This window comes from Amyelois transitella, chromosome 17, assembly GCF_032362555.1.
Source record: "Amyelois transitella isolate CPQ chromosome 17, ilAmyTran1.1, whole genome shotgun sequence".
Classification (NCBI taxonomy): Eukaryota; Metazoa; Arthropoda; class Insecta; order Lepidoptera; family Pyralidae; genus Amyelois; species Amyelois transitella.
In genome coordinates, this window is record NC_083520.1 from 6,917,710 (window position 1) to 6,943,071 (window position 25,362).

Below are 25,362 nucleotides of genomic sequence, written 5' to 3' on the forward strand. Positions count from 1 at the left end.
ACTAGATGTTTGCTGGTAGGTGTTCAAATTCATTTTCGTATATAATGTAGGCTCAGTATATTTTGTAGTACCGCATAAATGGCCGCGTTCTTTTAATTGTATCAAAGTCGTATATTTTAGGACGGGACCGAACTTCAAGAACAGAGATTCACTAATCGGACAACCCATACTTTAAATTTTTACACGTAATTAAAATACGTCGATACCGACATCTATTTCGTTGCTCTATTTAAACCTACTCGTAAGTCGTAAGCGACATCTTCTTCCTTCAATAATAAACAAATCCGACAAAAAATGTAAAACCACTTTTCGACAGTCAACAAATTTACAGATTCTATCAAACTTCACAACTTCGTTGCTAATGTCCACTATATCGCATTAAAGTAGTCGCAAAGAAAGAAGTGTCACGCCGATTCTAGTAGGGTCGCCACACCGTGTTGCTGTCAGGCTGGGGGTTCCCACGTTGCCCGAGATTGCTCACTCTGCCGTCTTCTCCCCTAGCCGCGGCCGCCGCGCACGAATTCCCACCGCCTAATAACAAATCTTGTCCGTGATTCCCATGCCTATGATTGTTTGTCGTCGACGATATCTGATCCATCATCGTCTGCAATTCATTATGATGACTCTGCGTTGAATGAATCGAATTCGAGTGCAGCGGATGGAAATTGTGTGTTTGGTTCGCGGCAGTATACAACTGACTGTATAGCAAACTTGCCGGGAGGACGGGGTATAGCGAATTGTTGCAGTTACTGCTGCCGTACGAGGAGTTTTGAGATCCCATTATGGAGGGGAAGTTTGTGGTGTTAGTGTGATTGTGTCCGACGTTTGTGGTCGTGTTGGAGGTGAGTAAGTCGTCCTGAACTGGCGACTCGGGTTGCGAGCTGTTGTCGCTAAGTGACCGGGGGCCGGTGGAGAGACTGTAGTCGGCGTTGTTGTTGTACCGTGGTAGGAGGGTGCCGTGGTGCGAGGGCGAGGAGCCGACGAGGCCGGACAGCTGCTGGTCCAAGTCCACGCCCGTTGTGTCTGGTAATACTGCGATAACAAAACAATTTAGATTAAAATTAATAATCTAACCAATTATAGCATCCGTCTATAGATTTTAAGTTCGAAATAACGTCAAGTTCGTTACGAATAAATATAGAATCAAATTATAACGTATGAAATTGATTGGATGGTTAGTGTCGGGACGTATTTGCGGAAAATCCGTCTATGACCAGGATATTGGACTAGGAACGTGAAGTCATAACAGTTATCAATTTATTAATATTTTCATATTACATATGGGATAAGCAAGTCAATAGTCACAAAATGCAAAGGCCACTTGCAGTTGGATGACTTAATACGGAACTGCGATTCAGAATAATTAAATTATTCAGCAGAAAAATTGTTTTTTATCAACTATAGTATAGTTTTAATATGGCGCTATATTTTTGATGGCGCGCGGGCACGCTCGGCAATAAATTCATCGTTGGATCGGACGTGTCCGAACGCAGTAAATTATAATGAGAGTCGGTTTAACGTCCGACGCGCCGCCGGCAGCCAGCGTGTACGGTTATAAGGAGGATGTTAGTCGTAAAACATGTTGGTAGATTTAATTTCACCTAACTAGTATAAACAACGATCCAGAACCATAAATCGATCGATTTTTTTTTATTAATTTTGTCGAAAAAAGACCTTGTTGATGCGCGTGTTCCACTATTTTCGTCGCGACGAGTCGGGTCGGGATACGTTTTATGCAGCATGTTGTTTTCATTAGCTCTAATGGTCGATTACTGCCGTACGTACATTCACTGTGTTTGTAAATACTGAGCAAGTTCAACGTTGCGGTATATGGTTGTAACGTTTTTATGTAACTGACACTATTAGTTTGTACTAATAGTTTTGTACTCTATTGTTAGAGTAGTATTTTTAATTTATAATTTTTTAATATTTCAAAGACTATAATTATAATATTTACTTTATTTTTTGTCCTTTTTACATATTCCATTTGGGTAACATGTTAATGATTAAAATGTAAGTATAACGAAGTGTCAAACATCAAACAAGCTCAAAACTTGCGTAATAGGTCCTATGGGCACACATACCATCTCATAAAATATTAACAACTTTTTGATGGAATGAGATTAAAACGTGGTGAGGCAGTTTCGCTACGTAATTCAAATAAAATCGATAATTATTCTCATGAGAAATATACATACAACAGGGGCAGTTCTAACATTATACGTGATACATGCAAACAAGGAGTGCCAACCTCAGCCGTTGGATAAAGGCTGAGAAAATAAAAGGTCTAGGTTGTCTCATATATATCTAGGTAATTAACGATACAATAGGTGAACTTAACGCTAAAATCACTTAAACCCCCTATCTGAACTTTTGTATGGTTCATTGTTGGTCTTTCTTACATAGGGTGCAACATAAAACATAATTTGTACCTGTATTGTTAGCAGAGAACTCCTGCGAAGGCGTTTGATCCGGCACGGTTCCGGCGAACCCCAGTGCTGGCGGGTTGAACTGAGACGCGGCCGGTGCGGCACAAGACGGCAGATACGCCGGATATGCGCCAGCGCCGCTATAACCCCAGTGCGAATTGCTTGAACTTAGCCCGAATTGGCTCATATCTGATAAAAAAAGATAAAGTTAAACATGCATATTAACTGGTTACTAATGTTTTTATTCATCATGGAAGAGGTGTTGTATATTATAGCTAAACAACTCAATGTTTGTCCAAAATCTCCAAATACGCCATCATTCTTAACGGTTATTAACGGCCTCTGTGACGCAGTGGTAGTGCGCTCGTCTATGACACTGGAGGTCCTGGATTCAAATCCCGGCCAGGGCATGATGAAAAACTAACTTTCTCTGATTGGTTTGTCTGTTTCCTGAGTCTTGGATGTTTATCTATAGAAGTATTTACTATAAAATATACCTAGTATCGTTGAGTTAGTATCTTGTAACACAAGTTTCGAACTTACTTCGAGGCTAACTCAATCTGTGTAATTTGTCCCGTATATATTTATATTTATTTATTGAAATTACGGAATATTATTTTTCTTAAAAATCAATAATACAATAATTAATCGAACCATAATTACGCTCTCAACGTAAGCCAGACTGGCCGATGTGATAATCTCTTAACAAAAATAAATTCACACAGCCTCTAAAAACATGACAATCGTTTCTCGTATATAGACATAGACACTCCACTTATAGAGACACAGAGAGTAGACAAAACGCGCCAGCAATCGGCGTCCGAACGCACATTTTATTTTTTCCGGAGTATTACCGGCGTTTATTTTTCGGTATCACGGTTCCGTTTTTGGCCGGCGATCGGACTCGGCTTTTATACGATATGTGCGCGCCCGCCGCGTCGATTTGCGAATGCTTTTTTTCCTATTTTGAGCCGCACGAGTTGTTTTGGGGTAGCCCTGGATTTTAACGGGCTCCGTGCATGCTTGTTCGATTGCGCCCGCAGTCAACTCCAGTTTTTTTATTTCGCTGGGCTGATTGAATCCGCGCTTTAGTGAACGTAGTTTAGGATATCACGGCTGGTGACTCATTCACTTTTAAGCTCTCGTTATAAGGTTTGCCAGATTCCAATTTCGAATGGCTCGCCCTACTTTTTAAATATTTCCGTGATTTTTACAGCATTCCAATTTCATTGAATGGATTTGCGGTCTAGCCGGCTGTAGCTTATCGAACGGCGCCAGTCTGAAAATCTCTGAACTGATAGTCAGCTATAAATTATCATTGAGTAACGAACGAGTATGCAGTGATGCGATCTGTTCTTATTTTATGATCTATCAGAAAAATAAATCTCAATCTGAACAGTTACAGTGGTTAAAATTTTGTTTCAGTTACTAAACTAGTAGGTACGCGTATCCAGTGATGTGATCTTATTTATGACGATAAGTTTAAAGCGGCAAAATAACGTTACGATACTTATTTAAAGGCATTACACAGGATTTATTATAATAAAATATTTTAAGTTGCAAACACAAATAAAAAAAAATTATCCTTGAAATTTTATCGCGCATTTGTCCCTACAAAACTTGAAATCAGTTTAAAAAGGATTCCAGAATTTTATCAAAATTTTAATTTTTATCGACAGAAAGTGATCGCGACAAAAATCTAAAAATACTCACTGTAAACCCACAAATTACTCGTAAAGAGAAGTACTCACTTTGGCAGGTAGTGATGGGCGGCATCCGAAACCCGCCGAGCGGGTCCGGCGGGAACGGGAACGGCCGCTGGCCGAACGCGAAGTGGAACTGCTGCTGCTGCCCTAGGAGAGACAACACTACATCAGTACGATACCAGCTGTCCTTTGTTTATAGCATTCTTTGGTAAAATATTGTCTAATTAAAAACAAATGAGTAAGTTTATGGCGCGGCGCAGACGATAGACTATCCACAACAATTTTTAGTCTATGAAAATAGAACCTTTGCAATTATATACAGTACAATGTGTGCCGTGTGGTTCCCGGCACCAATAGAAAACAGAATAGGACCACTCCATCTCTCTCCCATAGATGTCGTAAAAGGCGACTAAGGGGTAGGCTTATTAACTTGGGATTCTTGTTTTAGGCGATAAGCTAGCAACCTGTCGCTATTTGAATCTCAACTGTATCTTAAAGCCAAATAGCTAAACGTGGCCTATCGGTCTTTACAAGACTGTTGGCTCTGTCTACCTCGCAAGGGCTATAGGCGTGATTATATGTATGTATGTACAATGTGGTGCATTGCGCTGCACAAGAAGAACCATTTAAATAATTACAATAAGAAAGCATTTCAGTGCTAGAGATATTGACTGTCCTTAACTGTCCGTCCTGTTGTAAAATTACGGTTCCAATTTTATCTTTAGTAGACCAAAACGTTTTATAAAGTTTACTGCTAGGAAAGTAACAGAGAACAGGCTATAACTCTAATATTTTTCCATTCGCTACATTATGCCATGATTTGGTTGCTATGAGATTTCTATTCCGATTTCCTGTTAACGAGTAACATCAGCATTTATAGTTTAGCTAGGATTACCGCCGATTTGTCAACCCTTCCCAGCGGCCCGGCTGTCACAGACTCGATAATTCACACTTGTCACCCTACAAGTAGGAGAACTGAGCCCGATGTTGCAATGTAGCTAGTTTGTATCTATATATGTATATATCTTAGTATTTCTGACAGCCTCACGCGGGACTATACTTGAAATGGAGCTAATTGGTTACAACATTTTTATCGAAATGAATGATGCCATCGCTTTGAAAATGAGACATTAATGTGTTACTCGTCATACTAGGTTCGAATTCATGATAGCGACTAAATTTAGCTTTTATTGTAGTTTTGCTAGGATTTCCAGCGGCATGTCTGTCACAAGCTCGATAACTCACGTTTGTCACCCCACAAGAAAGAGAACTGAGCCTGATATTGTCTACACAGCTAGTAGTATAGTCTTTCAAAATGGATCTCGAATCATTGCAACGTAACAAACTGTTCAACGTTATTATCCAAATAATTGAACCCTTCTTAAACGCGTAGCAAGTGAGATGGTAGGATGTCACTCGCTAGATTCTTTATCGCTTTACTCTAGCCTTAGAAACCCAATCCAATTTCATAATAGCGTTAGTAAAAATCATAAACTTTAACAGTTTAGCAAGGATTATTTATAAGGACCACAAAAAAAACCTAAAATATAATAAGTCTAACAAAACTTTTTTCAGTTTAGGAAGGCTCTTCTGTTTCAAAGCCCTTCTTAATTTAATTTCTTGCCAACCCTATCACCTCAATATGTTTATATCCGTCATTTCCCGATTCTAACACAGACCTCAGACCTGCAATAACTAATGAAAACGCTAATTCTGTGTTCGCACCCCGATTCACTTCCGAATTGCGTTGCAAACCAATCGCCAACGCAATCAAGGTCGCACGCTTCTAGACATACATCAATTGAGTACCTACGAGTATTGAATGTACTGTTTCAGTTACTATGAATTTTGCTTGACACAGGAGTTAGCGTTTCCATCTTCATGTTGTGTTAATTCCATTTCAATTGCAAAGCTGATACCAGTCGCGATTGTATTTAAAATAGTAGTCTCATCAGATAGGCACACCGAATATTGAAATGCCACGTTTTGCTGGACTTTTTATTACAATAATTGAGATTCCGGTAAGAAACATCTTAAGGTTATTTACCAAGCAACCAATAATATTGATCATGCTGGTGAAACATACTTTTTTTCCATAGTATATCATTCCCTTTCAAATCTATAAATTACATCAGAAAAGATCAGTTAATAAGAATGATATAGGTACCAAAGGATTAAATAATCTGACAGAGGATTGTGTTTATCATGAGGACATTATTCTCTATTAGTATTTTAACGCATAATTAATCTGGTTTTGTCGACAGCACACAAAATTTAAGATAAACGTAAAACTTAAATGCATCCTCTTTTTTGTACAGACGTAAACTACTTTATAAAAAAAAATGGCAAACAAATTCCGCTGAAGTTAATCGAGAGATATTGGCAAATGCGCACGCACACACAGCCTTTTATTTCCCGATACACCCCCACATACACACATGGTACACTCGCAAAGGTTCCAGTGTATAAATCAACGGCGCAACAATTACACACTTTCATGGCAAGTTGGAATTAGAAACTGTCATTTGCACCGTTCGGTGGGGGGAGGGAGGGGGGAGACGGGAGGAAAAATAGGGTGCGGCAAGGGCTACTGTGGACCTGATTAAAGGATTACATAGAGGGTGGTGTCCGGTCTAGTTAGATTTATTATGCCAAGTATTTCTACTAGTTAGCCCGGGTTTAATAATATGCATCTATTAGGATTACTAGGATTCTGAAGGTTCAAGGAGATTTTACTGGAGAGAACTTTGAAAGTAACGAGGTATGGAATTGCCTCTGACAGTAGTATTTGTAAATAAACTACTTTATTTGTTAATACCGACTATTTATCGATATTTTTATAAACTTGAGATTACCAAAGAAGAGGCTTTGATTTTTGCTCCAAAAATATATTATTCATTTATGCATGCACAACACTAACCTAAATTATGCAATTTATTATTGGTAAAAATTTTATTCCGTAGTTCTGAAACTTATCCAAACAGTATCACAAAATATCATTTAAAGGGTGTCTACGAGTATAAGTAGATTGATTAACAAAGTAATTCAACTAGTTCCAAGGCGTGACGTGGACAAATGAGGAGGCTTCTCTCTGGATCACACCTTGGGCCCGATCGGCCCCGTGCAGAAATTAAAATAATTGCAACTCCGCGGGATAGTGCGGCCTTAGACAAGGGTTAAATACTGGCAGATGGTAATATTCTAATGCCACGTTTTTAATATCGCAATGGAATTGAAAAGATGCTAAATGGGTTCACTGTTTATCATTTATTTGCGGTTGCCAGTTTACCGGTGGTAAGTTTTGATACGAGTATCAATTTTGATGTCATCAAATATTGTGTAACAGTTCTTGTTGTATGAATTAGTAACTATGTGGTTAAATATCGGGCTAATTTAAATTTCACACTATACACAATGAAAATTTATTTAGTAACTACTTCATTTATATGCTTTATTAATTGGAAATGTAACACCGACATTAATATGTTTTACAAAATAAATTAAATATGGTAGATATTTAACGTTTGTAAATTTATTTTTTTACATATGTGATCAAAATTAACAGTTTTACTCTTTGAAATAAAAGATAATGTTTACCTCTTTTAATTTAAAATATAGAATAGAATGCCAAAAATTTTGAACGTGGATCGCATGCTAACCTTACGTTAGGTCGCTAGACGAATGTGAGGGCACAAAGGAGGCTGGTGTAATGAATCGGTTGTTTAATTAATTAGTCAAGAAAGGGCCAAAGGGTGCGGGACGCCACCCTCGTGTGTGCATGCCCTGCATATTGATTTATTAAACCTCCATCTATGCGAGTAATAAATTATTTAATTCCAGAGTTACGCGCGTCTGAAACAGAACTCCGTAATGTGTAACGGAATTTCCTTTTGTTTGCTTTCAAATAAAATTAATTTGGAGGAAAATATTCTGTTTAACAGGCTGTTGATTTTATTCATACAATACACACACGTCACGTTTCTATTCTTTGCTGTGTAGACAAGAGGTAATAATAATAAGGAAGCGACTGCACAGTAGCAGGTTTGGGTAATCGCCTGAAACATCTTAATCTTATACACTCTTCCTTTTATTGACTTACCTAATACTGAATCTTTAACAGACAGACTTTAACAGAATAAACAAACACACATTGAACAAATAAAGTAATCACCTTTTTATATCTCGTTCATGCACTAAATTAAATTACTCGTAATAAAGCATCCTACCTACAAACAAATTTTTAAATACCATCAAACGCAAGTATAAGAAAACAAACAGACTTAACTCAAATCTACCGTGTGAAGTAAACAGAACTATAACCCTAGTAGCGCCGCCCGCGGGTGGTCCGACGCCGGCGCACGAAAATAGCCAACATGGCTGCCTTAAGAAAAACATCGTTATACAGATTATTAAATCCAACGGCTACTGTGCAAGGCTGTTAAACATACCACCCAACAGACAAAGGGTTAACGTTTTGAATATCCGTGATTTGTCACTATTTTTGAATTTGGAAGTATATGTTCGACTTTTAAATTTTGTCTCATTTACTTATGATTTCATTGACAGGTTGAGCGGCTTTTTAACTTAGTATAAACTTGTTAAAAGTACTCTGAATGTCGTTGTTAATTATTGTTTGCAAAAATGTTATTTACGAGCCTATGTGAGTAAGATAGTAGACTTCGATAGAAGACTTCGCTTTTAAACACTTCTCATTTACAAAGTTAAAAATATTGCCAAATTGAGTCTGTCTACCCCGTAAGAGATAACAAGGTGATATACCTATGTATGTTTATGTACGTACCTAAGCTAGACCAAGTAGTTCGCAAGTGGCGCAGGAGAAGACTTAATTGCAACAAATTTCTATAGTGTGGAGAAATCTTCATATTTTATAAACTATGTGTTTTCGTAACCCTCACACGTTCAGGTAATGGCAGTCGGTGTAAAGCGGCTATTTGCAAATTATTAATAAATTACCTCCATTAGGACGGTTTGTTTTCGAATGTTTTGCGGTCACGGTTGTTTGTGTTTCGAGTGTTCGAAATTCAAAGCTTTGATGTTTTTAGGATCGAGTCCGGCCCGACACAGATTATACAATACAATGCTTTTACTAATGACTGATGTTTTATTGTCTGTATGAAAAAAAGTACTTTGTGCGATGGCTTAATAAAGGACTGATGACTACTACCTAGGAACCTTGTAAAGATTTGTATTTGTGTAGGTTCAAATCAAAATTCAGCACACTCAGTACAATAATTAATTTATAAATATGACACTCCATTTGATTTTTTTTAATTTAAATTTCAATTAAATCAATTAATCATAACAATGGTTTCTATCGTCCACATTTATATTCTAATGAAGTTCACGTAGCTGAAGAAAATGCTACAGTTTAGTTTGTTATCGCTCCTTCTGCACTGACGCTTTGGAAGCGGCAGTAAACTTAGTTATAAGTAATTTATTCGACGTCATCCAATATTGTGAAACTAAAAGATATGATAATTATTAAGTAAGTGATGTTTGAAATGTATAATAATGAATGATAATTTTGAATTTGAATTTGACTCGGTAGGTGTATTTATATCGTGTTGCTATATTGTTGTAAATATTATTTTGGAGCTAATGGAAAATAATGTATTTTGAAATAAGAAAAGGTATAAAAATTTATACATCCCTTAAGTACTATGAAGTTAGTATACTAACTTCTATGATTATAAAAAAATGGTTACTGAAGATTTAATAAAGCCACTGCACCAATGTTATAAAATACCTTCAGAGCATGATACCGTTCTCCGACGGCCGATTGGCCAACGAACAATTTGACGCCATATATGCATACATATAATCACGTCTATATCCCTTTTCGGGTAGACAGAGCCAACTGTCCCAAAAAAACCATTAGGCCACGTTCAACTGTTTGGCTTAATGATAGAATTGAAATTCAAATAGTGACAGGTTGCTAACCCATCGCCTAAAAGAAGAATACCAAGTTTATAAGCCTATCCATTAGTCGCCTTTTACGACATCGATGCGAAAGAGATGGAGTGGTCCTATTCCTTTTTCTATTGGTGCCGGGAACCACACGGCATTTATATACGTTTACCAATATTAACATAACAGCTCGAGTATGTACTAACTGGTCTTAGAGCGCGGTTCCCTGGGCCCGTCCACCGTCACCTTGATGGCTTTGTTGTACGTGGTCACTTGCGGGGGTGACGTTGATATGGTGATGGTCAGCGTGAACGACTTGCCTGGAACAATGGAAACGTGACGTCACAACTTGGGGTAGAGTCAAGATATAAACATAATAGGGCTACATAGTTTCTCTTTAAGATGAAACGCATAAGTCGGGCTTGATAACTGACGTATAACAAGCTTGAACGCTCGTAGAAATTTAACAAAAAAATCATCATTATTATCATTAACAGAATTAAGTTTGTGATAGTGACAAAACTTTTAAAGCCATTTCAATATTATTATTTTAATGAGAATAGAGCTAACCTTCACCATATTTTTAGCGTTATATCTCGGAGCAAGGACATCTACAGGGTGTTAGTGTGTACTTATGTTGGTAAGGGTTTTTCTATGTATTTTTATGAGGTTAATATGTGATTTCAAACATTTTTTTTATTTGTTACAGACTTCTTTAATAAGTTATGTTTTAGAAACAAAGTTAGACACATTTGATATGAGCGCAAATTGCCTATGGCTCCATGGAGTTTTGCGAAAACTGTAATTTCATTGGAATTAAGCTTTAAAAAATATAGGAAAGAACCTCAAAATAACTGGTCTCTTACACAATAAAATCAAAACATGTAAATGTACAATCACAATGAAACTGAAAATATTTGTGTAAAACTTTTTACTCAAAGTGAGCGTAAGCCATAAATTCAATCTGCGGTCGCTACTCTTTTCAGCCGTTCACTTTTGTACTTCGATTTTGATCACTTGTTTGAAAAGTTAAAAATTTATTGCCAGTTCGTTTTCAATTTGCGTGTCGAATGAATTTTGTACCACTGCACGCCGGTCTGTCCGTGACGAAAATAATTGTCTATCAAAACCTACGACCGACAGATAGCATACCAATATGTCACAAAATGTATATGTGGCTTAAACACTTGAACATGATACATCAGTTAAATGATTTCCCCAACGACAATAATTATAACGACAACACAAAGGTAAATATAAAATATATGATGCAAAAATTGCCAACGAGCCAACGGTGCTTGAAACGAAACAATCTCATTCAAACGTTGAGAGCATAAAGAGTATCGTATCCCGCAACATATCAGAGCGCGTCACAAACAACGGACTGGCCACTTCATCACGGCGTAACGCTGCCAATAAAAAAAAACATTTCCATCTGCGGGAAAACCACAGTTAATATTAAATGACCGTCCGTCAAAGCTGTATTGTAGAGCGCTTTGCGACCGCTCGCTGCGGGATGCAGTCAATACCGATTTTGTGATTTTTCCAACATGCCCCCTCCCTCGTCCTCTCGAGGGGGCACGGGAGTGACATGTAAGCTTTAATGGGTCCTGGAGCGGCACGCCGCACGCCAAAAAACTGAAAAAAGGCCTCATTCATATGTGATTTCATGTGTAGGCTACTTTGGGCTCGGCGGTGAGTCTCGTTAAAAATGGAGGCCGTATACATGTGGCCGGCTTGTTGCGGCGTATCGGAGTTTATTAACGTGGCCGGAGAACCGCTTACAGCGTTCACACTTGTTTTCGTAGCTTTTGGGGGCTCTGTGCCGTTCTGCGATGATTAATTGATTATGGTTTGGATGATCGTTAGTACTTCTTAGGCCAGTCTACCTGGTACGATTTGGACTGATGTTTTTACGTCTAATGGTAAGTAAGTAGCGTCCGTCAAAGAGGAATATTCTTTCATAACGTTAAGTTCGTTCGTGTTTGGTTCCTAGGTTCACGTGGGGCTGACGACTTTATGGAACCGTGTGTTATTAAGCTGAGTTTTTCTTAATTATCAAATAGAGCTGAGCTGAGAGTTTTGCGCACAGAATTGGGAATAGTATAAGTATATAATTTTATTTTCCATAGTCATTTATGCTATATTTATCCTAAGAAAATAAGATACTTCACATAAATAGATAAATATAAAGAGATTATATTTATTCTACACAATAATATCAATAACCTGTTAAAACGTGTGGTTCGAAGTGGATTGTTTTGCCAATCTCTTCCGCCTTAAAACCGTTACATATTACCAAAGAAGAAGTTTGGATAAAACGAGGCACTAAATAAACATTAACAGACAATAAACCCCAATCTACATCAACACAAGGATAGTGTTGTCATGTCTAAGTTGAACAGCTCATGAAATCCAACCACCGCGCCCTCCGTGCCAGTTACGACGCGCGGCGGCGCTCGTCTAAATAAATAACCCCACTTAATGTACCCTGTACACGACACGTTTTTTATGAGATTCCACACACATTTAACATTATAACACTCTGCATCACCCGTTCGATTAGGTAGTAGAAAATTTCTAGAATTTCCTGTAAAATACGTTTACTCGCCTTAATACATTATCATTTGCGCAGTTTCTATAAGATTCCACACATAAAGAGGTGTACCTCTTTCAGGATACCCAAGTTCGAATATAGCTGCGCCTTTGACTTATTGTCATTTGTTTTCCTGGTTTTCTCATCACATAAACCACTTGAAACGGGTTTCAGAAACGTTTCTTTACTCGGAACAATCTTCAAAAGCTTATTTAGGTATTTGGGGAAGGTTTAATGTATGTCTCTTAAAAACCGTGGCAAGTACCCAGGGGAAATTAAGTGGGGATATTAATTAAGACTAGTAAGCGTATGCTTAGTTGCTTGCCATTGTCCGAAAATTTCTAAACCAAAAATCCACCTCCACGATCTTACAAATCAAAGACCCACAGTGCTATCGATGGAAATGGATAGAAATTCAAATAATTACCGGTAATAACACCTACTCAAAACAGCAACGTATAATCACGCCTGTTTCCCCGAGGGGCTGGTGAAGAATGTACGAGTATCTTCACATTATCACTGCATAATTTTTGCTTTATTTACATTTATTAATATTTTTTACAGGCTCAGACTCTGCAGTTTGGACCATCGAAATTTATTAATTGAAAATATTCGAGTGAAAATATCGAATTGAATGCAATCAAAATGGCGAACATTGTAATCGCGACTAGACGACACCACTTCACTGGCGCAGCGACATCTCAATTTGGACGACTAACTTATGAGGACATGACTTTGCTATTTCTATTACTGAGAATTTTAAAATTACTTTGATGTGATGCATTCCAACATAGACCTTATCTTTTCCATATCTTTCTTTTTATTTTCAAGGTATCGGTGGTTGAAAGATTAAGGTGGCCAAATAGAAAAGTGTAGGTAGCGCACAGGAAGAAGGACACTTTTATGAGTATCATATAGCTTGAGTTTGATTTTTAACTGGTATTCAAATTTGGAGGAAAACACCGCGTGGCAACATGTATATCGAGGAACTGAAAGTGTAACCATGATATTCAAAGTTCCCAACAAAAGTTGCGGAGGTCAGACGGGTGTCGCTTCGAGTAAATCTGACTTACACAAATCAGGAATGTAGTCAGGGGCACATAGGTGTAACCAACATACATTACACATCTTCTATACTGCGCTTTGGAAGCGGTACTAATATATGTACTACTAAATATGATTATGCTTTAGTTATGTTGATGGCAATAAGCGACACCTAGTATCCTATTTTGAAAATAAACCTATTTCTATTACATAAAAATTCTATGGTCTGATCCATACATTTCTTTCGTCACTGGCTCTCACCGTCGACATTCTCTTAGCTAGATGCAATCCAATTTGACGGGTGTCAAATACACTCGTCGCCTTGTCAGCCATTCGTGATTACGGTAACGACCTGATAATGCCTGCGTGCTAATTGACTGAATTAATATGCTGATTGAGCTGAGGCGTCAAGTGTTACCTAATGTAGGAACAGGTAGGAGCATAGTAGGGTAACTCGCAATACTATGCGCTAATTTTCTGAATATATTTAGAAATAGTACATCCATTTTGTCAGTTATTACAATGTTAAAGACAACGTCGTGACGAAGGCTGAGTGAATTGATAATAATGCTGTTTAATTGTACGTTTTTATTGTTACCTGTGTGGTAATAGGCCTATCTTTATTACAGAAAGTAACTAAGTAGGTAAGTTCTTTCGAATTTTATTGACAAATGACAAAATACACTTGCATTGTCGTCTAACAATATGTCACTATATTTCATTCGCAATTCTTTAATTAAGCCAAAACAGCTCTACAGAGTGGTGGCCTATTACATTTCCAAGACTGTTGGCTTTGTCTACCCCGCAAGGGAAATCGGATGTGATTATATGTATATATGAAACTGAAGCCAGAAATAATTAATTTGAGATGTAAAGGTACCACTGGTTGCGTACATTAGTATAATTCTTAGTCCTACATTTTGAAACGTCAAAACGTTGTCATTACGACTACAATAGTTACAGTTAGTAGTTTAGTGAATCAATATGCTGATTAAGCTTAAATCCTGTGCAGTGCAATAACACAGCAGTATCAATGTTGATCTAACTAAAGCATCAAAAAAGGAGGATTTTTTAAGTAAACTGTTCCTACTAATTCCTGTTAATCACTATGTGTGTAGTGTAGATAATACAAAACTAAGTTAAGTCTTTAGGTTAAAAATGTAAATACTTCTAGTAGTTCTAGTCATTCTCTTCTACTTTTAGTTTTTTTTTACAATTTAAGTTCTTTTAAATATTATACATATGTAGATGGCCAGTTTCTTACTTATTTAAACTTGTTGTTCTTTTTTAAAAAGTTAGATATTTTTAAACACAGTTGCTTAAATCATGATTGTGTGTTTATTAATAGTCATACAAAAATCCGTACTATAAATGTGATAAATATTATAAATATAAAGTATATAGGTTTATAGGTATAGTAAGTAAACAGGAGTAAATAGAATTCTTGACAAAAGCTAGTTGAGTTGACTACAGTTCATGGGTACTAGATCCAAATTTCAATAAAATTTTAAACAACAATAATAATAGTTTGCGCGTTGATGCGTCCTATACAAGACCCCTAAAGAAAACTATCCAAAAATACACGCCTTTAAATAAAAAAAAAATAGTATTGTATAAAGCGTACACATGAACCTCAAACAGCAACTACAATTTCCCAACACCAATCCAATACCGCTCGTTATGATTAAGTGTCACGACACGGCATAGTTAAACTTGCGGGTTTACTTAGTTAGCTCGTAGCCAAACGATCGTAAATGAAATGGTAGTTTTCCATCGCGGCTAACCCTCCTGGCGAGTGGGTAACCAGGGCTGTGGGCGTCGGGTCTGCCTCTGTGGCCGCGTTACGGTTGACAAGGGCCTGTTACGGGTCGCGTGTTAGCGAAACCGCCGCCGCATACGTGCGTGTAGCCTTATCGTTCCGACGATTACGACGGTTTGACTCCCAACTTTTGCTGTGTGAAAAATGTTTAGTGTCGCATAAAAAGTCGTCAGTTATTTTGACAGAAAAATATTAATATTACGGATCTTAATCGTAAGAAACTTGGATGCTGTATATTTATGTAATATTTATTTGATTTATTTTGTAAACATCCAAAGAGACCGTAAAGCGAAGAGGGTAATTAAAACTGGCCGCAAAGAAATTCAAATAAAGAATGTTTCAAAGGAAAAAATATTGAAATGGCTGTGCGGCCGCGGCCCCGCCTACAGAAGACGTTTATTTCCCGACTTTTCCATTGGCTGCCGGGCGAGAAGGCGGGCGCTTCTTCGAGTCTCAGCGCTAACTTTTCATTTGCACGCTTCTGAAATATCGCTCGAGATTAAAGCGCAACGCGGAAGTTCCGCTGCGGTTAGTTCGAGACGGTTTTTTGTTTGCAATATGCAGTAGATCTTTAATTTCCATTAACATAACCCTTTATAAGTTGTTTCCGTGTGCTTTCAGACTGTGAACAAAGTTTGAACAGCACTTATAAAGTTTGAATGCAAACTAGTGGCTCAGAAAGTAAATTTTGACTACTTACGACATACTCAAAATTGCCATTCTCAGATAATATCATTTCTGATCTCACGCACATTTATACCCTAAACACAAGGTTTGAAGACCTTCTTCAAACCTTCCGTTCTCAGTAATTATCCAATTGAAAGTTTCTTAATATATGTTTAACATAAGTTTCATTGGACATTGAAAAAGCTGCAGGATTCAACTTCTTTTAAATTCACATTGATATTAATCATTTTTTTAACGATGGAACCCTAAAGTTAAACGTAAAAATTCATATCATGCATATTATCTGGCCAAGTATATTTCGGTTTAAGAATGGGTCGTAATCTAGATTTTCCAAGTAAGAGTAAACTAGTAACTGAAATGTATTAAAATGGTCAAGATAAGAAAGCTTTTAGTCTTTCACCAGATTCACACCGCATTTCTGTATCAATAAAAAACAAGTCACATCTATAAAAAATGTAGTCGATAATTAGATACGTTTCTCAAAAGATTTTTACCATTTATTATCAAAACGAAAAGATGTTATCCATTTCGTGGAGGAAAAACACTTTCAACAGACTTCAAATGACGAGGAAATATTCTCTTGAATTTAAACTTGAAGGAACCAAGTCTTTAAACATTTTGCATCGAAATTATTGTATTGTTATAAATAAAAAACAAATAAGAAAATTTGAAGTTGGTTTGATTTTTATCACCCGACGGAAAAAAAGGGTAGTTTGACATGTCTCTCTTAGTGTCTTTTGTGTCAAATGGATGAAGCAATTTCAATTTGGTTATTTTTTTTATCAAAGGTTCGGTGTTCTTAGACATGTTTGATCAAAATCGGTTGAGCCATTTACATATAACTATGGAACAACCAACCAAAAAAAATGAACTTTAGAACCAAATAATTTCAGGAACGATCTAAAGAAATATTCATCGATACCCGACACGACACGGAATCTGTATGGGAGCTACCTTAAATTTTTTTTTTAATATTTTTTACGACATGTCTGTCTTGTTTGGACATCGGAAGAATACGGTTGTGTACAATAGACTCTGTTGGTCACTTGTTGTGCCGGTTGCAATTAGGCTACTTTGACTCTATTGCGTGTTATTTAAAATACATTGTGAAATGTTGTGTTGTGAATTGTTGGATTAGCTATATCGATGGCTCCCAAGTATACTATCGTATGTCTTAAAATGTAACTTTACAGGAGACGCGATTGAACGTGTTAGAGTGTGTAGTTCCTGTAAATTTCAAGCTAGACACATGATTTTTTTTCTACAATTACTTGAAGTATAGTGTATATGAATATAATAACATTCTTTTATAAATGTGTTATAGTTTCTGAGATATTGTTGTTAGGATACTTTACGTTGAAACGAATAATTTTTAAAAATCGTAACTTATCTATACAATTATTTACTTTGTATAATTTGTCGATCAAAAAATCGTAACTTTCCTTTACGAGTATTTACTTTGTATATTTGTCAACAAAAAATGTGGTATGAGTTACTTACTGCTTTTTATGGGAATATAAGATTTTTGTTTAAGCACGTATGTTGGGATATTATATTGAAAACTTCTTTAAAACTTAAATTTCATTATGATAATAGGCAGTTGATTGTAAGGTATTAATATTATGTGCATAGTAAATTATTACACCAATTAATATTTTCGGAATTTTTCATTCATAATCAAAGAATCACAGATTATTTTTTACAACAAAATTACAACAAAACCATTTTATTTTCATACTTTTAGAACATTATAATTGCACATAAAATAAACATTTTGTCCAGAATAAAAAAAAAAAAACAACTAAAATTAAATTCATCTTGATATAATAATATTTCTTTATGATTTTTGTGTTATTAATGCAAACAATATGCACATAAAACTCAAATTACAAACCAAAAAACTCACTCAATCCCACTATTTGAACAAATAAAGAGATAACATATTATTATACGATATATTATCACGTCTTTGCGGTAATATACTCTTGCGGGGAAAACAGAGCCAACAGTTATCAAAAGAGCCCACGGTCAACCGCTTGGCTTACATACATACATACATATGGTCACGTCTATTTCCCTTGCGAGGCAGACAGAGCCAACAGTCTTGAAAAGACTGAATGGCCACGTTCAGCTATTTGGCTTAATGATAAGATTGAGATTCAAATAGTGACAGGTTTCTAGCCCATCGTCTAAAAAAAATAATCCCAAGTTTGTAAGCCTATCCCCTAGTCGCCTTTTACGACATCCATGGGAAAGAGATGGAGTGGTCCTATTCTTTATTGTATTGGTACCGGGAACCACACGGCACTGCTTGGCTTAATAATAGAATTGAGATTCAAATAGAAACAGGTTGCTAGCTCATCGCCTAAAAGAGGAATCCCAAGTATATAAGCCTATCCCTTAGTTAAAGTTATGATGAACTGCTGGAATGATTGAACTATTGCAAAGACTTATTAGGTCATTTTTAGCCAAAGATATGGGGAGCACATAATCATAAAGTGGAAAAATATGAGTTATGTGCTCAGTCTTGCAGTCGTCGTCTTGTATTTGGTCATGTATTAGGATTCATCTAAATTATATTTATAGAGAAATTTATTAGGCTCAGAAGAAAAAACATTTATTTCTTTTATGTTTATCCATTGCACTACTTCACTGTTAATATTTTCAGACCAATTTTTAATGCCCAAATTTGATTTATAATTCAATAACTTGGTATGATCCATCTCAACAACATTATAAGGTTTTCCATCTTGCTTAGCCCTTATGCAAACTATTCGAAAGGAGTATAGTTATATTTATTATTGTCAGTTCTTTTAATCAATGCATGAACACTGTCTTCTTCTTGTTGTATATTTATTGTTTCCAATAAATCCAAATAAAAAACACAAACATTACATGTTGTTAACAGCTTACAGCTGCATAATCTATTCTATTCCGGTTTACCCTGTGGCGGTATCTGACCAAAACCTAGATTCGACTGCCCCTGCATCTACTTCTTTAAATATGAAATCGGACAACTTAAGACCGCGCAAAGAGCATAAGTAAAATTATCTTTTCGAGAGTAATTGGATTCAACACGTTGGAAGCATTTGATATGGTCACATAGGTACGCTTTTTCTGGCATCAGCAGATATTTACATGGATAATTTTAATGCTTGCCTCGATATCAGTAGAAACAGTACCTGTAGAAGAGTCTGTCTTCTGTATTACTGTGTAAACAAATTGTTCACTAATCATCAGCGTAGATAAGAACTGTTTTGCAAACTATAATGTAATTTCATCTATACTATCTGACTCGGGAATATAAGTATCTGGTATATAAGTATTGATTACCCCAATCATTATATTTTCGGTGGGATCGGGTATGAATATAAACTCTTTGCTTAAGATTTCGGCTTACTAGATTAGATACATAAATCCATCGTTCAAATTTCCAGAAAGCCAACGCAAAAATTGCTTTTCTTTGGTCAGTTGATACATTTTTGAAACATTTTAATCGACATTTACACGGTGATTTTATTTCTTTTTTCGGATTTTGTATACCTTCACGAGTCACGTACACCTTACCAAGTTTTTTTTCTCTTTGCTTATATCCATTCATTCTTATACTGTCTTCTAATAAATGTACTGTTTTCTAATGGCCCTTGTCTGTTTAGTTACCTTTTTTTATTTTGAGAGTAGGTGTAACATCACTAAAATATGTTGACGGCGTGTTTGCTAAGGATGTCGAATAGATCTGATCACCAATAAAGTAAAATCATGCCTATTTATTCTACATGCTTAGTTGTACATTCAGGGGAAGACGGGTACTGTGTGTTTGAAGACTTTGGTGAAAAAATTGTTAAGTACTCTATGAACAGGGGAATGCTGCAAGTGATCAATTAGAGTTACAGATAAATTGCTTAAAGTGTTTCCCGAAAATATAATAACTGATAAAATCTACTATTGTGATATTTACATATTCCGATAGTAGATTAAAAATATTAGTTGTAACAATTGCATCAAAATACCGGCATCATATTCAGTTTAGAAAGTGTGTCAATTTATTATAAATCTGCTTCTTCTGATAATGATGAGTATAAAAAAATTGAAATAGCACGTGAGTAATTCCGTAAGATTTATTAATGGCCGTTTTGTTAAATAAAATGATACATAAGATACATATTTATTTTGCATCTAAGACGTAAACAATCTTAACTTAACATTACTATCAATAAAAAAATATAGTTAAACAACGTAAATTGTAGTAAGTGTAAATGCTATAATAAATATTTCAATATTAACCACGTAAAAAATCGTATGTATTGCATACGATAAAAAAAAAGTTTTGATGACAATGTAAATAATAGTAAATGATACTTACGATACTTGTTAAATACAAATGAATAACGTAAACAATCGTGTGTTATATTTACTATAGTTTAATTTTTAACTATTGGCAAAAAATAAGCAAATACTTAAATATTACAAATTTCTTGTCAGAATACTTACTCAGTACTCTTCCAGTTTCTTCTACATTATTATTGAGCAACGCCAAATCATAGGTGACAGAAATTGATTCAGAAACAACAGTGTCATTTCTTGCCGTTGTCGTTTTTAATGTAATATCGCATAATTTTCGACCTCTAGCGTGTTGTTTTGAATAATCAATCCTATACTTATTACTCATTCTTAACATACATCAATTTAGTTATTGTATTTTGTGTGAAATCTGCAGACGCGCTGTACGAAAATATCGCGCTTCTTTGCAGCGTACCAAACCGCAAGTAATCGTTACGATTGCCAACTCCGCTCCCGTCTTCCCCGTAGCCGATCGTATAAGACATTACGACGGTATCCTGTGCAGGAAACGGCAACATACTATTATATACGTGTGAAAACTTTTTAATTATAAATGATAGAATTTTTTTTGTTTGTGAATTAGATAGTTTATAATAAAATATTTCGGAAATACTAATAAAACGAAAATGGCTATTTTGTGGATTACGATAGTATACGTAGGAGCCATCGATATGTGTGTTTGTGTTGCAAAAAAACCCGCCGAAAATATAAAATGAAGCTAATAAAATTTAATCATCAACGCACACACATCATCGTTATCAGTTGTAAAATAGTAATAATTAATCTGAACCAAGCGCTGAACGGAACCTAGTATGTAATTTTGAACATGATGATAAAAGTATTAAATAAAGTACCTACTTAGGAAAAAATAGAATAAAGGACAGAAGGCATATCAATATATAAATATATAATCATAACAAAACACGACGTTTTGGAATCAATGCTGCGAACCTGACAAAACACGATGTAAGTATAAGAATAAACTGCTAATTTGAGATAACACGACGAATTAATGCTAAGAACCTGAGGAAACACGGCATATTGGAGGTCAAGATGACATCTGGAGGAAATACGGCAAAAGGTTATACGGACGGCATTGAATTAGTGCTGTGAACTAGATACACGTTAAACCATATCGGAATCAATGCTACGAACTGAAGAAACACTTCGAATTGGGCTAATGCCGCTAACTGGATGTTAACAAGAAGCACGATACATAAGTTACAAAACTGCAAGTCGAACGAAATATATAACATCAATATCGCAAACTGGAAAAACTCATATTGGAAACAACGCTGCCAGCTGGAGAGAATGCCATAGGTTGAATGCAAAGGTTGACAACGATTGCGCAAGAACTGAAACAGCATAGCCACAGATTATTTGGCATCTCGTGGATCTAATTATAGTCTTATAGTCTCTGAGTAGAACAGACAGACATGGCCAAACTAAATGTTTCATGTTCACTACGGAACCCTAAATATTCCTTCCATCCTGTCCCCTATCTCGGGTCTGCTGAAAGAGAATTCTTTTGAAAAAGCAGTACCTTTGTAATTTTGATTCTTGTGAATATCAGTCTCGATGTTTTCTGTGTACATCAATTAGTAAATAAATAAATATAATATTGCATCTCAATTTCAACATACATCCTCACCACTCTGGAGAGGAGCCTGGAGTATGCCTTTGATAATGGATTCTGGATGGGGTGAGTCAGATTTTTACACGAAGTGACTCCCTCCTGACTTCCGCAAAGACAAAGATTTTATTTGCTAAACATGCGTATAAATATGTACATTTGTGTTAAAAGTAAAAATTTATGTTGAGTTCTTCATGTTTTGCCAGTGACAGGTGTACAAATACGTAATGGAAAAGAGGAGGTTTAACAAAAGTGCCTAGGTAACTGTCCAACTGAAAATTAATGGTTCTACCACCATTAAAATAAACGAATATTTCTTAATTTTTCATTCAATAAATAATTAATAGTGTAATAATTTTTACCCGTTAACAACAATTTTATTTTTCCTCAACATACTTTTTTGAAAATTTTATTCATTAAAATCCTTTGGAATCCTTTTTGGTGCCATGCATAAAACAATATTGTGTATCAAAGCTGTTTATAATAGAGATAGGCAAAGTAAATCTTTTAAGAGAACATAACATCTATGAGTAAACTGTAAATGTAAACACACACCTATGAAATAACCAAAAAAAGGTCATCCGTTTACGTTACCATATTTCAAACTAAGCGTAATCTAACAGATGTATGATTTTATTGATGTTATGATTAAAATTAAAAATATATGACGAAGATGCATCTTTGCCCGTTCATAGTTCTCCGAATGTTCATGAACCTTTCGTAGCTATGTCCCACGTGGACATAGCCGACTAAGAATATGCAAACATGAGATATAAACAGAGGATCTAACTGAAAAATAATGCTGGATAAACTACATGAAGATTGTAGGTGTCAAGCATAATAAAAATGATACTAAAATAGCTGCTCTCTGGGGCTTTGCTATGTGGGAATTTCGGGATAAAAAGTACCTTCTGCGTTATTCCACGTTTTATAATACCAGTGTACTAAATTTTATCAAAGTCCGCCGAAAAGTAACGAAGTTCACACACACATCCACACATCCTCAAAAACTTTCGCATTTATTATAGGTATTGGTAGGATCTGGATTTGATACTTTTATATTTTCTCTCTACTCTGTTCTTGAATCTCATTTTTATCATTTAAAAGAGTAAGAGGCGTGTTTATAATGTATGTTTATTAATTAGTTTTTTGGGAAATAGATAAACTAATTGCTACTTGATTCTAAAACTTAAAACAAAATAAACAAAGTACCGAAATCAAATAATAATATAGTAAGAACAATGTTTAAACGGGAGCCTAAATATAATAGAATAGATTTATTTCCAAAATTGGACACAAGGTATCACTTATTGTCGTCACAATACATTCACTTTGATTGATAAAAAAGTACATCACTTGCACCCATTGCATAGATATTATATTTTTCTGAATCTGTAGTTACGATGTAAGTACTTCTTAAGTAGGTACCTCTCAACTCGACTCGTTAATACATAATTTAAACAATTTAATGATGATAATATTATATAATGTTTAATTAAAACGACAAGTTTTTTTTAAATATGCAGTCAAACAATTTTTTGATTCAGAAATCATGTGAAATATTGTTTCTATGCAATAAGCGACGGAAAATGAACCGGTAAAAATTTCATCATAAAAAAGTTGTAAGATTGCAACGTAAAAGTACTCAACTTTTATCTTACATTCTCATTCAAGAAAAGTAAACTTTCTTACGAAGGGCGGACACAGGCTGAGCGGGAATAGCCGCCCAAATGTTCCGCCCTCCTTATTTGACATTCAGAAACTTTCTTAAGTGACGGGGAAAAAGTTTTAAGCCGTTCTCAATGTCACGGAGTTTTCTTGTCGTGGCTTCCGCGGCGGATTTGACATTTTTGTGTCATTTGTTATGGGTATTTTAGGTACTTTATTTTTTGTAGAATGGTATGATTTTTTAGAATGTTATTTATTAAAATGGAGTAATAATTATAATTGCACTTATTTGTTTTTTAACAACAGGTATTTCATTTTGCTTGTTGGTAACAACATATTTTGTTGTTGTTATTGTTATTTCATTAAAGATTAATTGCAATATAAGCTTTTATCCTGAAAAAAAAAAATAATATTTACACAAGAACTTATTGGGATAATACTATTGTGTATCACATAACTGCACCTTCAGCACTCACCGCGCCCACTGCGCCCCACGAATCTCAGGTCGTTGAACTTGGCCACCTGATTCTTCATCACGGCTGAGCTGTTCCTGAGTTCCGCGCAGCAGTTCTCGTCGTTGCCAGCTCTCACCGTCACCAGCGTCCCATCACCGACATCTCCTAAAGCTACCACTTTGAACGCGACCGGCAGCGTCTTATTTGACCGCCAATGAGGCGGTAACACTGTACACACGAAATGGGGACTGCCCGTCCGCACCAGCTCGCCCGGGTGCTCCGACAAGAAGTCCCCGAGCGTCCGCTCGGCGAGGATGTCAGACGTCATCTTGGTGTAGGTCTCGTGAAGCAGCGTGGAGCTGGTGTCGGGCGACATGGCGCCGCTGCTCGCGCCCGTCAGGTGCATCCTCGGCACCCTGCGCTGCGTGCTGCACATATAGTCCACCGTCCTCCCGACCTTGGCTACATGTCACTGCTCTCTCCACGCCGGCGACAACCACCGTGCCGATACTACATCACCACTGAATTCCCCCATCACTGTCACCTTAACGTTCCCCACGAACCGCTACTTTCTGAAGACGAGCGATGACACCGGTTGCTAGGGAACGCGCGTGGCCACTTGACGCTGTGACGTCACGGCGGCCTTGCCACACTTTTTTTCCCAGTGAATGAAAAGTTCGGCGGCGGCGGGCGGGCGAGGGACGTGAGGGGCCAATTTTTTCCGGCGTCAAGGGGTGGCTCCCCCGCGCTTTAAAAAACTTTTCACTAGTTTCACTGACGGGACTTTTTCGCAGCGTGTGTTTACGCGATCGGCACACGCACGTCCCTCTCGCTTTCGACTGTGTTTTTTTCGATTTTTTAGGAATCACGAATTCAGTTTCGCTTTTCTGTTTCGTATGTAGAACGAGATGTGTTTACGCGTACCGGGTCGGTTGAGTTTCGATGATGCGTTCGACGCGTGCGTCTGTGAGCGCGGTTGTGGTTCAACTCGCGTAGGGCCGCCCTCGGTTGCGGTGACCGTTCGTGGCTATTAATACGCGGCGTACGTCCGCGCTC

The 25,362-nt window shown here is 36.5% G+C and overlaps 1 protein-coding gene across 2 annotated transcripts; it reads right to left on the reverse strand.

Moving 5' to 3' along the window:
- LOC106134270 (runt-related transcription factor 3) lies at nucleotides 1–25,362 on the reverse strand. Of its 2 annotated transcripts, none has more exons than XM_060948845.1 (5): nucleotides 24,328–25,362; nucleotides 10,270–10,383; nucleotides 4,181–4,282; nucleotides 2,433–2,618; nucleotides 1–1,032 (listed from the first exon to the last, which is right to left on the reverse strand). In XM_060948845.1, the coding sequence occupies exons 1-5, from the start codon at nucleotides 24,740–24,742 to the stop codon at nucleotides 416–418; spliced, it is 1,434 nt and encodes a 477-aa protein (XP_060804828.1). In that variant the 5' UTR covers nucleotides 24,743–25,362; the 3' UTR covers nucleotides 1–415. The 2 variants fall into 2 exon arrangements, with proteins under 2 accessions (XP_060804828.1, XP_013189724.2); XM_013334270.2 differs by having other exon boundaries at nucleotides 4,181–4,297.